Source organism: Mus musculus, chromosome 3, assembly GCF_000001635.26.
Source record: "Mus musculus strain C57BL/6J chromosome 3, GRCm38.p6 C57BL/6J".
Lineage (NCBI taxonomy): Eukaryota > Metazoa > Chordata > Mammalia > Rodentia > Muridae > Mus > Mus musculus.
Genome location: NC_000069.6, coordinates 145,514,822 through 145,531,198, shown reverse-complemented (window position 1 = coordinate 145,531,198; position 16,377 = coordinate 145,514,822). Strand labels below are relative to the sequence as shown.

The 16,377-nt window shown below is 41.0% G+C and overlaps 1 protein-coding gene across 5 annotated transcripts in view; it reads right to left on the bottom strand.

Moving 5' to 3' along the window:
• Col24a1 (collagen, type XXIV, alpha 1) overlaps nucleotides 1-16,377 on the bottom strand; it is a 259,542-nt gene that overhangs the window by 20,815 nt on the left and 222,350 nt on the right. For all 5 annotated transcript variants that reach the window (NM_027770.3, NM_001317733.1, XM_011240232.3 and 2 more), the window contains 3 exons: nucleotides 15,127-15,162; nucleotides 7,038-7,073; nucleotides 6,900-6,926 (listed from right to left, as the gene is read on the bottom strand). In NM_027770.3, the coding sequence (NP_082046.2) occupies nucleotides 6,900-6,926; nucleotides 7,038-7,073; nucleotides 15,127-15,162 (99 nt within the window). The remainder of the gene's footprint in view (nucleotides 1-6,899; nucleotides 6,927-7,037; nucleotides 7,074-15,126; nucleotides 15,163-16,377) is intronic.

The window sequence follows — 16,377 nt, the reverse complement described above, 5'->3', positions numbered from 1 at the left end:
GAGGCTATGTTTGTAATCCCGGTACTGGGAAGGATGAAGAGGAAGATGACTGAGTGATTGAGATCAGCCTAGACTACACTGTTATTCTAGGCCATCCTGGGCTACCTAGAAAGACCCTGTCTCACAGTACCAAATGACTGGGACTGGCCTCTACAACCCTAAATTTTGATTGGTTGTAGTTTTCTGCAGTGGTCTCTATCTGTTGCAAAGAACAGTTTTTTGGTTGTGTGTGTGGTTTTTTTTTTTTTTTTGATGAGGGGCAAAGACTACACATAACTGGGGGTATAAGGACAAGTGTTTATAGATTAATGTTAAGGATTATACTGGTTTAGTAAATCAGTGGCTGTAGATTTTCTTCCAGTATCCAATATTCAATATCTATGCTTCCAATATCATACTGCATGAGTAGTTAGTTAGGTTTCTAGTACCAGGCATGGTCTCCTCCTTGCTGAGCAGGTCTTAAGTCAGAGATCATTGTAGATGAGGGGATAGAAAGATGTTAAGGGCCACAGGTGGGAGTTTGCTGTGATATTATGTTTCCTAGTCATATTTGAAGCTACACCCATAAAATCTCACCATCATGACTTCCCTAACATGAGCTTAACAAGGATGACACCAACGAACATTCCAAACTAGACAGAGAAAAGCCCACGAGCTCTCAGCGCTACACAGAGAACGACAGGCAACCGAGGAAAGCTGGGAGAGGGAGGGGTGGCCTTTCCTGGGGAAGAGCACAGAGTTAGGTTGTTTAGAACCCTGTGGTCAGCCCTGAAAACATACATACAAGTACTGCTATATGAACAGAACAAGTTCTTTTTAGTAATATATATTACTACTATATAGTAATATAGCTTATTATATGTAGCAATATAGCTTAGAATATATAGTAATATAGTTTAGTAATATATACAAATAGTAATATAGTTTAGTTATATATATAATATATATACATATATACATATATATATAATGTATATAAATACTTAGGATTACAGTATATAGTTCAATATATATATTATATAATACTAAACATAACCTGTTATGTTCATATAATGCTACCTATATGTATGTTTTCAGGGCTGACCATGTGGTACTAGACAACCTAATTCTGTGTTGAATTATATATATATATATATATATATGTATATGTATATGTATATGTATATGTATATGTATATGTATATATATTATACACACACACACACTCTCTCACACACATATACACACACAAATGCATTCAATAACAGTGAAAAAACATGCCATAAATTTGGAGGAGAGTGGAGAAAGAGGTATATGGAGAGTTTGAAGGGAAGAAAAAGAAAGGGAAAATGTAATTATAATCTCAAAAATAAAAGCCAAGTCAAACCAAGCCCTGAAAAAAAAGTGCTGAAAGGGAAGTGGGCAGGTGCTGTGTAATTCACTATGACAATTTCTCTAAAGTCTAAAAATAGGATGACTATGTGATTCAACAATTTCACTAGCAGCTATGTACCCACGTGTGTCAAAAACTGGGGCTCAGATATTTATATACCTGTGTCCATAGTATTATTATTTAAAATGGTCAAAAGATGGGTACAATGCAAGCATTCATCTTGATGAACCAAATGTTATATAAATTTAATGGAATAGTATTTAGACCTACATAATGAAGTTCTGATATATGCTTATGACAGGATGAAAGGTCAGGCAATTCTAAAGGGAGTAACTCGGCCACAGAAGAGTAAATGTTGCACTGTTAACTCGTGTAAAATGCCTAGTAGTGGAGTTCACTGAGATGGGAGAATGGTGGTTGCCAGGGGCTTGAGAGAAAAAAAAAACTGGGACTTAATTGGTTTGAAGATAGAGTTTCAGTTTGGGAAGATGAGAAAGGGTCTGGAAACAGGTGGTAACTCTGGTTGCAAAACTGTAGCTATTAGTAACGCCAGAAGTATACCTTTATGTGCTTAAAATGGCAATTTTCAAGTTATATATACTGAACCAAGAAGTACTAAGTACATTTGCTGGTCACTCAGCAGAGTTTGGATCTGGAGTGTTTCCCAGAGGTTCAGATATGAAAGACTTGGTCACTAATCCGTGGTGCTGATGGGGGTTGTAGGACCTTCCAGTGATGGGGTCTCATACAAAGAAGCTAGGTTGTTAGAGGTATGACTTTAAAGCAGGTTTGGGCCAGGTGGTGGTGGTACATGCCTTTAATTCCTGCACTCGGGAGGCAGAGACAGGCAGATCTCTGAGTTCAAGGCCAGTCTGGTCTACAAAGCAGGTCTGAGATGTCAGTATCTTTCCCTCACTTGGGTACCATCTGATATTCCATGATGTTCTAAGCCTGAAACAATGTAGCCAAGTGACTACTCACAGAACCTCTGAAACTGAGTCAAAATCATCCTTTACTCTGACTTCTTTCTCCTGGGTGCCTTGTCCCAGGGGGTACTAGAAGGGGTGCTGACTACATCTCACCTTTGGAGTTGATCCTAAGGATATTCTACGTATGTAAAATGATAGGTGTATTGACAGGACATTTGTACTAATTGTGCTTGCAAAGATTAGAAACATTTTACATGTTCACCAACAGAAGACTGAATGAGAGAACAACAGCATATTCCTGAAAGAAACAACTGGTCTACCTTCTCTGACCATGTGTAAGTGAAGAATACAGTGAGGATCAGTAGAGGCTGGTACTCAATGATGACAAGGCAGCCATCATTTTAACCATGGCCCCGTGCAAACAGCTTAATGAAAAAGATAGTTATCCTTTTGAATAGACATTAAAAAACAAAGACATTTCATAGGATTTAGTGTTATGATTTTTTTTTTGCATTCTTCATATTTCTGTAATTCCTAGACTATTCCCAAAGCCCGCTAGACCCTTTAGCACATAGTAGGAATTCATTGGCACTTAGTGGGAATTCCATATGCTGACTTGTCTCTCTTTCTCATTTGGAAACCCAGCCAGATTGAGTTAAGAGTTTTGTGGACAGTCATTCAGTAACAGCTTGGGGTGTCCTCATCTGAGCACAGAGCTTTTATGTGGAGCTGGGTGTGGTGGCAACACTGTAATCCCAGCATTTGAAATTGAGCACAAGGTGAGCCTGGGACACTGTTTCAAAACAAAGTGCCAGAAAAAGCTCTAAGTTCAGTGAAGGGATGAAAAGAAAAAAAAAAAAAAAGAAAAAAGAAGAGAAAAAAGCTTTATGCACTATAGTTTAAGAGAACATATTATAACATGAAAATCACTTAATGTTTTAAACATGGGCATAAAACTGCCCACATCTGAGTATAAAGCTGTCAGTAAGTACAGAGTAAGGGTTCAGAACGAAATAAAACAAAACAGCTTCCTCATGTAGTCTAGTAAGGGGGGGGGGGAGAGAGAGAGAGAGAGAGAGAGAGAGAGAGAGAGAGAACATTATCATGTGAGAAATCACTTAACCCTTTTTCTTTTTTCACAGACACGCATATAAAATAGGAAACAGAATAAGGAGTGAGCAGACGGTTAACAGCTTCAGAGACACCTCACAGTTTCAAATAATGGGAATTAGGTAAGTTTCACTATATTGTGCCAGAATACAATCCTTCATCTCTCTCCCGTGTTCATGGGGGAGACACAGATCTAACCTGGGCACCTCAGGGTTTTGGAGCCTGTTCCTTTTCAGAGTTCTAAAGTCTCAGGTGGGTAGATAGTTACAACATCGAGGGCGAGGAAACAGTTCTAGGACTTGACCCTCTCTGTGGTGGAAGTATGCCTGGTCCTTGAAGCCAGGACTGGTCTGCCACTTCTCAACCCACATCTTTAAATTTCACAGTTGACCCTTGAACTTGAAGCAATTAGCTGAAACTTTAGTGTTTCTACCTCACCACACCCTCACCACACACTCACCACACACATACAGCCCCCCCCCCCCACCCATACACACACACCCACAACACACATTCTCACTCTGCTCTTCCCTTTGGCACAAGGAGGGCTGGAGGGCTGTCTCTAGCATCCAGGGGTAGATGTTCTCATTGATTTCTAAGTATCATAGAGGTCCAGTCATTACCAGACCCTCACACCATCGTCCAAAAACGCTGCCTTTTCTGGGGCATTAACTTTTCATTGTATTCCAGGACTGTGAGTCAACTTAATTCCACAGGCCTTTGATGGAAGGCTGGGGGAATGGAAGCCAGTTAGAGCTTGTCAAACTTCTTTCATCTTGCCCCACAGCAAGACATTTTTACACTGTGACAAGGTTCACAACTGACAACACGGCTTTGCAAAACCGTTTCAGTCTTACTACTAATGATGTGCTGTTTTTTTTAATAGTTGATTTTTATTAAGTTAAGATTCATGTAGCATAAAAGTTACCAATTTTATCATTTTCAAACATATAACTGTAAATACAGATGTAGACATGTCCATCCTTTCAATGATGTGTTACACATGTAGGTATCCATGTCCAGCCTTTTTACCTGGGGCCTGGGGATTTGAACTCAGATCTTTCACAGCAAGGACTTTCATTCACTGAGCTATCTTCCCAGGTCTATTTCCTATACATTTATCTTGTATTTTTACTACAAAGGGATATTGCAAGAGGCTCACTCAATTGGTTTCATCTTCCATAGAATAATGAATCCAATTTGCACTCTGAAGTAATTGCTAGATAATTACCAAGAGGACTTCTAATGCTTTGTTTTGTTTCTCTGAGAGAGTCACACAGCGTTGCCCAGCTGGTGGATTTGTGACCCTTGGCTTCCTGAGCATTGATGCTGTAGCATTGCTTCACATGTTACTGTGCTTGCCTGCACTTCTACTTTTAATCCTGTCATCTTATCTCCAAGTGAAATCTTTTCCTTAGGGGATTCATGCTGAAGTAGTCTGAGAGAAATGATGTTTTGTGTGTGTGTGTGTGTGTGTGTGTGTGTGTGCGCGCGCGCGCACGCGCGTGTTCAGACATGGCACATGTATTAAACAAGTGCATATTAAGGACTTGAGTGGGAAACAAAGAGAAAATAAGCATGGATGAAGAAGTGAGAGCTATCAATTCTATCTCAGGGTGCAATGAGGAGATGAGTTAGAAGAGTTTAGGGAGGCTGTGACAGTTGTCACTTCTGCACAAATGCTAGACTCTGTTTGTACATTGGCCTCTGCAGACAGTCTGAAGAAATGTGCTTTCACACTTGACAAAAATAAAGAAAACAGAACAGAGGGAGAGGGCAAAGAAGGAATCAAACGTAATGTTTGTGGGGAACCCATTTGTCAAACATAGGTATCTTCTAGTTTAAGCCTCTTAATTCCTCAAAGCATATATTCATATCCATAGTTATTTTCTCAAAGAAGGAACTGTTCATGTGTCTCCTTCATTGTAGTCATGTAGAAACTCATTAATCTTCCAGCTGAGAGCAGGGGACATGCCCCCTAATTAGGTACCTAACTACAAACATTTTTCTCTATAGCTTTCTAGTTTGCCATTCATTTCATGACTTCTTCAGAACTTAGTTTCAGGAAGATAGCCTCAACTTCTCAAAGCCACCATAAGGTGGGGAGGCACCGGTCAGGCAATGGTTGAGTCCTCACATTGCAAGGCCGTAGAGGACAAGGAGGATCAGAGAGGCATTGTGTGTATGAAAGATCCATAGCACTCACTGCAAAATTATTCCCAGCTGCAGAGTAAGACTGAAGGAAATGCAGAGTTCCGAATCTGCTGAGCGTGGAACACCATGGCCAGCTATCCAGAACTATCATGATGTAAATGACCCGAGAACAGCATGTGGAAATGATTATGGCTTGGAAGACAGCAGGCTGACCATTACTTGGAGCAGAGAGTGGATGTCAACTGGGAAGGAAATGTGATCACTTTCCACTGTATGTGACCAGGAGACCAATTGGATGAGGTATGGCTAAGATTGGGGGTATATGGAGACTCTGCATAGGAAGCAGGGGGTCAAAGAATCTTTAGAATATACAGTAGATAGAGGATCTAAAAATTATAATATTGAAATATCAGTGATAATAGCCTAAGAAATGGAAATATGATTTCAAAATAAGCCTAGCACGTTTTAGGCTGCAGTAGTTAGATCAAAAGCAAACACACGAGCCATCTGATGGCTTCTCCAGACACTAGAAACTGACAAGGATTCATGTAAAACCTAAGAAAAGAATTATGGTTAAAAGAAGATTTAAAATGAAGAGCCAAGTCCCAGAAAGAAGAAGAAATGGAGTACCTATTATGTACTATCCTGTGCTGGATGCTTTTCTACTGTTTAATGCTCAAAATGAACCAAAAAAGAAGAAGAAGAAGAAGAAGAAGAAGAAGAAGAAGAAGAAGAAGAAGAAGAAGAAGAAGAAGAAGAAGAAGAAGAAGAAGAAGCAGCAGCAGCCAGAAACACAATTACTCTTTTTTAGATAAGAAATACAGGGCTTGGATTTCAAGTTATCATAGCTGATTGGCTTTTGCAAAAGGACTAAGGTATACCAGAAGGATGGGATGACTTTAACAGTTCAAGGTTCACATGATGGGGGTGGAGAGATAGCTCTGTGGACAAGAGCATTTGCCATCAAGCGTAAGGACTTGAGTCAGCGCAGCACCCATGTGAAAATGCAGGCATGGGTAAGCAAGTTTGCACATCCCAGCTGTAGGAGCAGGGACAGATGTATTGCTGGGTCTTAAGAGTTCCAGGTTCAGTGAGAGAACCTGTCTCAAAGGAATAAGATGGCAGATAGAATGAGGAGAGCTGATATCCTCCTTTGGCATCCACAACACACGTGCAACAAATGTACTTGTGCACACACACATAACGTACAGACATGCAATGCAATACATGCACACACACACACATATATCACACCACACATATACACACACACACGCTCACACGCAGTTGATATTCTGAGACAGAACAGAATAAAACCAACCAAAAAGACTTACTCTTGGACCAGGTGCTCCAGGTGGACCCTGGAACAAAATCACAAAACAAAAGAAAAGAAAACCCAGTTAGTAAATATCTCAAAACCAGGCACTGTATGTTCATCAATGGCAAACAAATATAAATATAAATGAACTCACAGGGGGTCCTGGTTGACCTCTCGGTCCTTGGGGACCCTAAAAGAAATGAAGACAAAGCACAATATATAGATGGCTTTAGATTTGGTATCAACCAAGACCCAACCTCTGCTGTTGCCTGTTGATGTTGTGCAGATCATATGATTCCCAATTGACTCTGGACTTAAAAGCTTTTGCCCTTAACTATGGCCCACAATTCTGAACAACCTGGAAGTTTAATTTGTTTTTGTGCCTGTACTTGTGCATGTGTGGTGGGAGACTAAGTTTAATTAACAAATTAAATTATGATGTAAAAATCTTAATTCAGCCTGAGCTATTTCTATTAGCACCCACCTAACCACCAAAGCTGGGACCCTCATTGTTTTTATATACTGTTTCCCTTCACATATCTATAAGTTGTATCCCTCCAAACATCTCCAAGATCCTTCTTCATCTTCAATGTAAATCACATATTATGGCCTAATTCCCGTGTCCCCCAACATCTGAATAATGCCCTAGTTTCTATCTTTGTGGTGCAATGGGACTTTTGAGAGGTTATTGGACCATACGAGTGCACTCTCTATAAAACGATTCGTGTCCTAGAAAAGAGGCCAAGAGATGCCCTGCTCTCCTTCACACCACAATAAAGGAAGAAGTGGAGTTCTGCAAACAGGAATAGATCAGTCTGTCCATCACACTAATGACATTCTTCTTAGAAACTGGAATCTGATCATTCACTAGACATCCAGTGGCTCTCATTTAGGGGAGAAGGATGCACTTCTTAATAGTGTGGCTCACCACTCTATACTAAGCTCCATCCATGTGATAAGTTATGTACTGTATTTCCACGCCACACCCCAGAAAGCGAAACAACTGAGCAGTCAGTGGACGAGCAATAGAGGTAAGACCAAAAGTTAAGCCCGCAGAATACAGAAATGGTTCTTAGACACCTCATCCGGTTGCCTCCTCTTCAAAGTGTGGTCGTTATCAACACGTCCTCCACACCTTCTATAGCCAGCTACCTGCACATCTCTAAACCCTACTCTCCCCGCCCTTCTCTTTCCCCTTCCTCCCATCTCCCTTCCATCATTCTTGTCTTCCTGTAGGTTTTCTTTCTGTATCCCATTTGGCATCAGACTCCCAGTTCTCTTGTGCCAGCCTCCCCAGTACAGGGATTGTAGGTATGCACCACCATGCCCAGCACCCCAAGTTCTTTTATAAATGACTTCTCTTGCACACACTGCTGTCTGTGCACTTTTTCCATTGAGATAGATAGAATGCTCGTTTCTCTCTCAGGGCTACTTTAAACTCTACAGCTACTGCAACCACCTGGCATGTCACTTCCCTTCTTCTCAACGCACGACTAGTTTATTTCTTCATTCCATAGAGCACAGAACTTTGGAACATACCCAAAGTTTGATAAAATGTCTGTTGCTCTTTTTAGTTTTCTGGAACAAGACTACAGTGCCTGATACACCCTAGATGCTCAACAATTCTTCTGACATGATTGAACAACATTAGAAGTGTTATTAATTTAGAAAGTAGGAAGGCTAAATGGGTCCATTTAGATGCCAAAAGTTATGCTGACATTTTTTCAAAATGTACTAACAGCAATCATTACTCACGCCTCACACATCTGCTCAAAGTTAGCTTATTTGATGGTGAATTGAATCTTAACATCATACTGAGTCAGACTCAGATTATGGTCAGAAGATGGCAAAAGGAAGAATTAATATCCAGCTGGTTTCAAATAATGTTGATACTGTAACTGGCTTCATACTCAGGATATTTTATTTCTAAGACTGTTGACCCTGGTTTTATCGTGGTTTACAGCTACAACAAATACCACAGTTACTTAAGCAGGCTAGAGACTCACACTCTGCCTGAGAGATATTTCATAGTTTGCATGGTCTATGCTTACAAATTATTTTATTTTATTTTTTATGCATACAAATTCAATCAGAGGGCAACAAAAGCTGTCCTCAGAAGCTGCCTGCTAAGTTGCAGGAATGCCATCATTAGTGACAGTCTAAGTCCAAACCATGCCGAGGTTAGAGTGAATTTGATCCATTCTGAATCAACACTGCAAAAATAATAAACAGCTGTGCCATTGAACCACTTCACATGTTTCTGACATTTACAAAATCCCTTTGATGGTTCAGTACAAAACTCCCATCCTATATCTGACTCCAAAAGAGGAATTGTACCATAGGAAAAGGAGCAAAGTATTCCTACTGCTGACACGACCAAATTCATTTCAGCTCGTTCCTCAGAGCGAGTCAGCTCACCACAAATACAATCCAACGAAATGCTTAACTGGCCACGAGAGAGGGCAGGGCAACCTAACACAACAATGGCAGGAGCAGGTCAAGCAAGCAAATAAGCAAACTGTGATTCCAACCACATAACGTGTTATCAGTTCCCTCTTTCCTTCAGCTAACACCATTAAGGAGTTTATCTACTTTCTATCTACTGCATACAGGGCTTTGTAGATCAACTGTTATTTTTCCTGAGGGCAACCACAGTCGTGGAGATGGCTGTGGTAATGGTTTGAGTAGCTGTTCAGAAAGCCTCTTTAAATTATGCCAGGTTCTCTCTGTTCTGTTCCATAATTTGCATGAATCCCTGAACAGTATCATAGCTTATCATTTGATTTAAGAAGACTAGCATGTGACCTTGAATCTAAGTATGTGGTCTTCTCCTAAGTAAATTCCTTATTTCCTTGCCTTTCTGTAAATGCAGTTGTCATTTATCTCAGGAGTTCTGTTTGCTTATTTATTTGCTTTTTTAATTGGTTATTTTATTTATTTACATTTCAAATGTTGTCTGCCTTCTCAGTTTCCCCTCAGCAAACTCCCTATCACCTCCCCCTCCCCCTGCGTCTATGAGGGTGCTCCTCCACATCCACCCTGCCTCACTGCTCTAGCATCCCCTTATGCTGGGACATTGAGTCTCCACAGGACCAAGGGCCTCCTCTCCCAGTGATACCAGATAGGGCCATCCTCTGCTACATATGCGGCTGGAGCTATGAGTCTCTCCATGTGTACTCTTTGGTTGGTGGTTTAGTCCCTGGGAGCTCGGTGTGTGTGTGTGTGTGTGTGTGTGTGTGTGGTTAGTTGACATTGTTGTTCTTCCTATGGGATTGCAAGCCCCTTCAGCTCCTTCAGTCCTTCCCCTAACTCTTCCATTGGGGTCCCTGTGCTCAGTTTGATGGTTGGTGGCAAGCATCTGCATCTGTGTTGGTCAGGCTCTGGCAGAGCTTCTCTTAAGCTGGTCCCATTTTAGAGTTGTTTTTCCATTTAAACTTGGGGACTTTCCTTACAGGATGCCTATTCTCTATGTTCCAACTGTCACTAGCATGCTTCTTTTGACAACTGGAGTGTGTTTCTAGTTTTTGTCAAATATTTCTTTGGGGCTAAGAGACAGATGGCTTCTCCTGAGAACTACTGGTTTGGAAGACTTAATTAAGTTTTCACAATATTAAGTAAGACTTATTAAACATCAGTGGTGCTAGGACGGGATCCGTGGACTCGAAGGTGGAAAGCCTGATGTTAAGTTACGAATCTGCTCCTTAGGCTGCCTGTGGCTGATCTCTTTCTCTGTAGCTCGCTTACCCAGCAGCTCCTCGTTCTTCAGTTATCTTGTGAGAAGACACTGTTTGTGAGTGGAGAGATTTAGGCTCTGATCTTTGTAACTGACATGTTTTCGGGTCACAGAAATCTCATTTGAAAATAAGAGGCTCAGTGAGCATGGTTCCCATGGTCCATCCGAGAGTTTAGTTTTCAGGCTGGAGATGTAGCTCACTGGCAGAGTACTTGCTTAACATGATTAAAGCTCTAGGTTTGAACACACGTGCACCCCCCCCCCCACACACAACACACACACACACACACACACACACACACACAAAACACAACACACACACACACACACACACACACACAAACACACACACACCCAATACACAGTTGAGACACAGAGACATAGATGACAGATTAAGAATTGGTTTTCAAGCCTTTTTTTTAAAAAAAGTAAATTATCCCTCATCTTTTATAATTGGAGAAATGTGTTATACCTAGGAATATATGAGTTAAAAGTTTCAATTTTGAAGTTTGTATAAGTGTAGGAGAATTTCTAGTTGAATCAAAAAAGTTGATCTATTTTTTATTTGAATGAATTATATAATCTAGGAATAAAACATGCATCTATATATTTTAAATTCTTTCTCTTTCATATGTGTATTTGTGTGTGTGTGTGTGTGTGTGTGTGTGTGTGTGCACATGAGTGCAGCTGCTCATCCAGGCCAGTAGAGGGCACTCTATCTCCCTTAACTGGAGCTATAGGTAGTTATGCCATGCCCAGGGTGGGTGCCATGAACTGAGCTTGGGTCCTCTAGAAGATCAGGAAGCCCCTTTAACCTGACCCACCTCTGTAGCACCTTAAATTCGTAACTTTAAAATATAGGATTCTTTTCATACATTTCTTATAATGCATAAGCCAAATTAGAGGCAATAAGATAATTCTCATACTCAAAAGCTATACAGCAATACTAACTTAGAGTAGTTGAGAAATTGTCAGTGGGATTCTTCAACACTATACTAATTTTTATCTTATCATAACATACTACAAAAATGAAGTACCCTCTCTAAAATTTGTGCCAAATTTGCTCTTTATATGTTTTTCTACTTCTGTTGCATTACTATGTTTCAAGTTCTGACATCCTGTCAAAACCAGAATGTTATTTTTGGTGTAAGTTAATATTTTTCTTTTAAAATAATTTCATTCTATTATTTCTGCCAATGCTCTTTAAATTTCATTTCAAATTAATTACTCTTGTCCTAAGAGTGTTTTGGAATCCCAGGGAAGTCAGACATTTTTTTTTAACTATTCAAAATTAATTCATGAGAAACACAAGAGATTTGTGTTTTCTACCTACTCCTACATACTACCTGTGAGCAGGTTTCTTAGGATACCACAATCTGGAGCTGTTTACAGAATATGCATCCCAGGGTTTAAAAACAAAACCCATAGGCCGCCAGACAAGGATCAAGTGTAGAATAGAGAAGAAACCTCTCTTACATGGATGTATGGAAACAGTGCCCTACAGGTGGGAAGGACTCATTTCTAACCAATTCTGAAATCTAAAGTTATGCTTCAGAGGATGTGAAACTTCCTCAATAATAAGCCCGAAAACATGGCAAGGGAAAAACATCTCCAAGATGATATTTGAGCAGAGTTTGGGATCCTGTGATAAAGCAGTCATTTGGTGAGCGGATGAAAGGTATTTCTGGGTAACATGAAGACATTATGAAGAACCCAAGGAAGCGAGAGCCTGTAGCAGGGCAAGTGCTGTGTCTGAGACCAGAGGGAAAATAGAAGAGAGGTCAGGCAGGACTTTTACATTGGGAAGGTGGAGCTTAGATTTTTGTATGTGTGTAAGAGTCAGGGAAGGTTGAGGTTAAGGCTTCGTTCCTTGACAATGTTTCTGGTACGTGGAGAATGGATTGCAGTGGGGACAGCAGAGTCAATGACAAGATGTTCAGAACTGGGGCTGATATCGTGGGAATACGGGCCAAGTGTCAGTGATGGAGGTGAGATGAATGGATGACGCTGGTAGGTTACAGAGGAGCGGGAACTCAGGTCAATTCTGTATTCTGTGCCTTTGTGAGTGCTTCTCTAGGGGGTTTACTGATTTTCTGTTTGCATAGCACCACAGAGAAAATCTGGCAGGAACTTAAATGCAAGAATGAGAGTCCAGTAACTCTCAGAGATGGCTTTCAGTGTGGGGGAACTTGTAACAGTAGCCTCACTCAGAGAGGAGTCATTACTGGATCAAGCCCAAGCCAGCCTAGTGTTCTTTCTTCTAGCCAGTGTTAATTGTGTTCTCATTATGGACCAGTGCTGTGGACCAGGGACTACAGCTATCAAAGGTGGTAGGTAGCTGTAGTATCAAATAGTGATATCAAAGATGGCATCAAATATATATATTGTTCTCTTCCAGACCACTCTCAGGAAGCTGATTCAGAAACCAAAATAATACTTAAAAATAAATCATTTGAATTTACTGTCTATAGCCACTCATATTTACAGTTCATTTTAAATTCACTGCCTACTGAATGCCAACTATAAGACGGGTATTGGGGTCCCATCACTAAAACAAACACTAGAAGCAGAACAGATGTTCCATGGAGTTTATGCCCTAGTGAGGGAGACATGATGACCAAATATATGTAACATAGCAGGTAGCAAGGAACTAGGTTAAGGGAGGATATAGTTTCAGAAAGGAGGGGACCTTGTCCTTACACAGTGGTGTGATGGTTGATCTTTACTGGCATTTAGGTGTTTGAACACAACTCTGGGCATATCTGTGAGGGTATTACCAGAGATGACTGACTGTCTTGACTGAGTGGAATAAAAGAAATAAAAGAAGACTAGGAGAGTGCTAAGATTTTCAGCTTTGTATCCTGTCGGCCATGACAGCTGTTCTCTATCACATATTCCTCTCGTGTGTGTGTGTGTGTGTGTGTGTGTGTGTGTGTGCGTGCGCGTGTGTGTGTAAGCAATCTTGGACTTAGTGCTTCGAAGTCATGAATAAATCAAATCTTTCCTTCCTAAGTTGTTTATGTCACATATTTTAGTCACAAACTATGAAAGAAAACTAGTATAATAGGCTTATTGAGGAAAAGGCTTAGTGGTAAGGTATCTCCAAAGAAAAGAACCAAGCTACAGGTGACAGGCACTGTTCTCAGTCCTGGGTATTAAGTGTTGTTTCCAGAGGTGGGGGCAGGATATGCCCAATACTCCAGCAAGTCCAGCCTATGTAAATGGCCTTTAAATAGACATGTCCAGATGAACAGAAACAAAGGGGCTTAAGAGTGCAGCACAGAAGTACCAGGAACAAGAACTTTAAGTGAGGAGGCTGCAGAAAGAACAAGAGAAGGAAGGCATCAGAGTGCAGTGTCTAAACATCATAGCTATCTACCACGCACCTGGCTTTCCAGGGCCTTCCAGGCCTGGCTCTCGGACCCTTCAGCAAGAAGCGGCTGCAGCTCGGTTTGTTTCATTTAGAGGGGAATGACCTGCATGGTCTTTACCTTGTTTATTCTAGATGCCATATTTTTATCAGAAATCTAAAATTACAGTCATAACTCATGGCGTTTTCAATCTGTCAGAGCAAGTAATCTGTTTTCACAGGAAAACGCTTATAACATTCCTGCGTTATGACATCGCCACGGGCTCCTGAGGTTTCTTGACCTCACGGAAGCTTATGATCTAGCCACTGTGCTTAGGATAAGCCAGACACGCAGAGCCAGGGAGATACAGGAAGTGAGCTAATACCAACCTCTGGTTTTCATTCCCATTTCTACTCAGCCCGAGAGATAAGACTCCCTGTGTGCGTGTGATCTTGCCTCCCGCTATATTGTCTGTTGGGAAAGTCTAACGTCATGTGTTCCCCTTTTCAGGTAATTGGTGTAATTAATTCACTCCACACCTACTGTCTCTTCATGGGGGATGCTGCAGTCTGGTCAACACGAATCTTCCTTGTGGCAAAACCCAACCAAGTGATGGTACTTGTGGGAAATGGTGGGTGTTCCCATTTGCTTCACGGTGGTGGCCTTTTAAAATATCTCTATACAGAGCTCACACTACCACTGAACAAATATACAACAACAATTTTCTTAAGAATGTATGCCTGTCATCCCTGCCCTTAGAAGGAGGAGAAGAGAGAGGGGGAGTAAAATTTAAAGCTAGCCTGGGCAACACAGCGAGAGTCTGTCTTAGAACAGCACAAACAAGCTAATGCATTGAGTCTCCCTTGCAGTGTCATTAGTGCTGGCTGGGTATAGCATGAGTGCCTAACATGACCTGGCAGGGCTGTTGCTTGGGCCCTGGAGAAGGTGAATCTTTTCCTGTACACAGTGATCTTGGGAGACTATGATTGACAGGCCCTTAAGCACGTTTAGGGCTCATCAGATCCATACTTAACCATACAGGTTAATTCTTTTTCTTGACAACTATAATTTTTTACTCCACAAGTAACAGGTGTGACAGGCAAATCACAAAGAGATAAAGGATGATGTAACCAGAAATTTCGTCATTTAGTTAAACTTACAGTTTCACCTCTAAAGCCTTTTTCACCTCTGGGTCCCTAAAAGAGAGGAAAAAAAAAGATAGTGGTTCAATGTCAGGGGCCATTGTCTGTCTGATGCAGCAATGGTTGGACTCAGGAACATGTCATTTTATACTTTCATTTTATTATCTAGGAATATTTGTTAATTCATAGATTTTCTGAGTAATCAGAAATTCCCACCAAACCAAACCAAACAAACAACCTATACTGATGGATTGTTCTGTGTGCTCAGCACTCCAAGGCCACCCCACGGAGAAATCGAAACAACACCGGTGGCCTTACTTAACCAGTGGGGCCAGGACAGCTGTCGGATATTCACTCACAGGTGCATTTGGAGAGGAATTTCTTTCAATCTCTAAGTTCCGTTAGGTTTCTCTTTGCCTTTGAAATTCGAGTTTCTAGAGCAATTTCTTCGTTCTCTTTCGTTCTCTCTCTGTTCCCCTTTGACTTTATTTATTGTATGTGCTGAGGTGGGGTGCACATGTGGGAGTTTGAGGACAGCTCTCAGCACTAAGCTCTCTTCCTCCTGTGGGGTCTGGGGTCTGAACTCAGGCTGCCAGGTTTGCGTGGCGGGTGCTTTTAGTTGCTTTATACTTATTTCTTAATGTGTATTGGGAATAATTTTCCCACGTCCAGATTGAAAAATTCAAACTTAAAATAAGTTTCTTAAAAAATGTTTTCTTGGGAGGCAGAGGCAGGTGGATTTCTGAGTTCAAGGCCAGCCTGGTCTGCAGAGTGAGTTCCAGGACAGCCAGAGCGACACAGAGAAACCCTGTCTCGAAAAAACCAAACACAAAACAAAACAAAAAATATTTTCAAACTCCTAGACATATACAGTCCCAACCTGTAAGAGACAGCTGAGTCTTCTAGATCATTTTTTTTTTAATGATTTTTCTGCTCTGTTTTTACATCACCTTTATCTGGGGCTTTAAAAATGGTGAAATGAGTGTCTAATCTCTTTCAACACCGATGAGATCCCAATTAATTCCATCTCCTTTCCCTGCCACCAGTATAGGAATGGCCATGTGGCCAAATGCCAGTCGATTGTACATCAGAAAATCCAACCTTAAGTGTGACTCTGAGTACTCGTAAGTGACTAAATTAAGAAACTCACCAAATGAGAAATCTTTTGTCCTTACTCCTGTACAAGTCAGTTTGGGTCGGGATTCCCACTGCTTGCAGCAGTTTTTGTAATGATTAAATTACAATACACTCGCACATCTAATTCTGTCC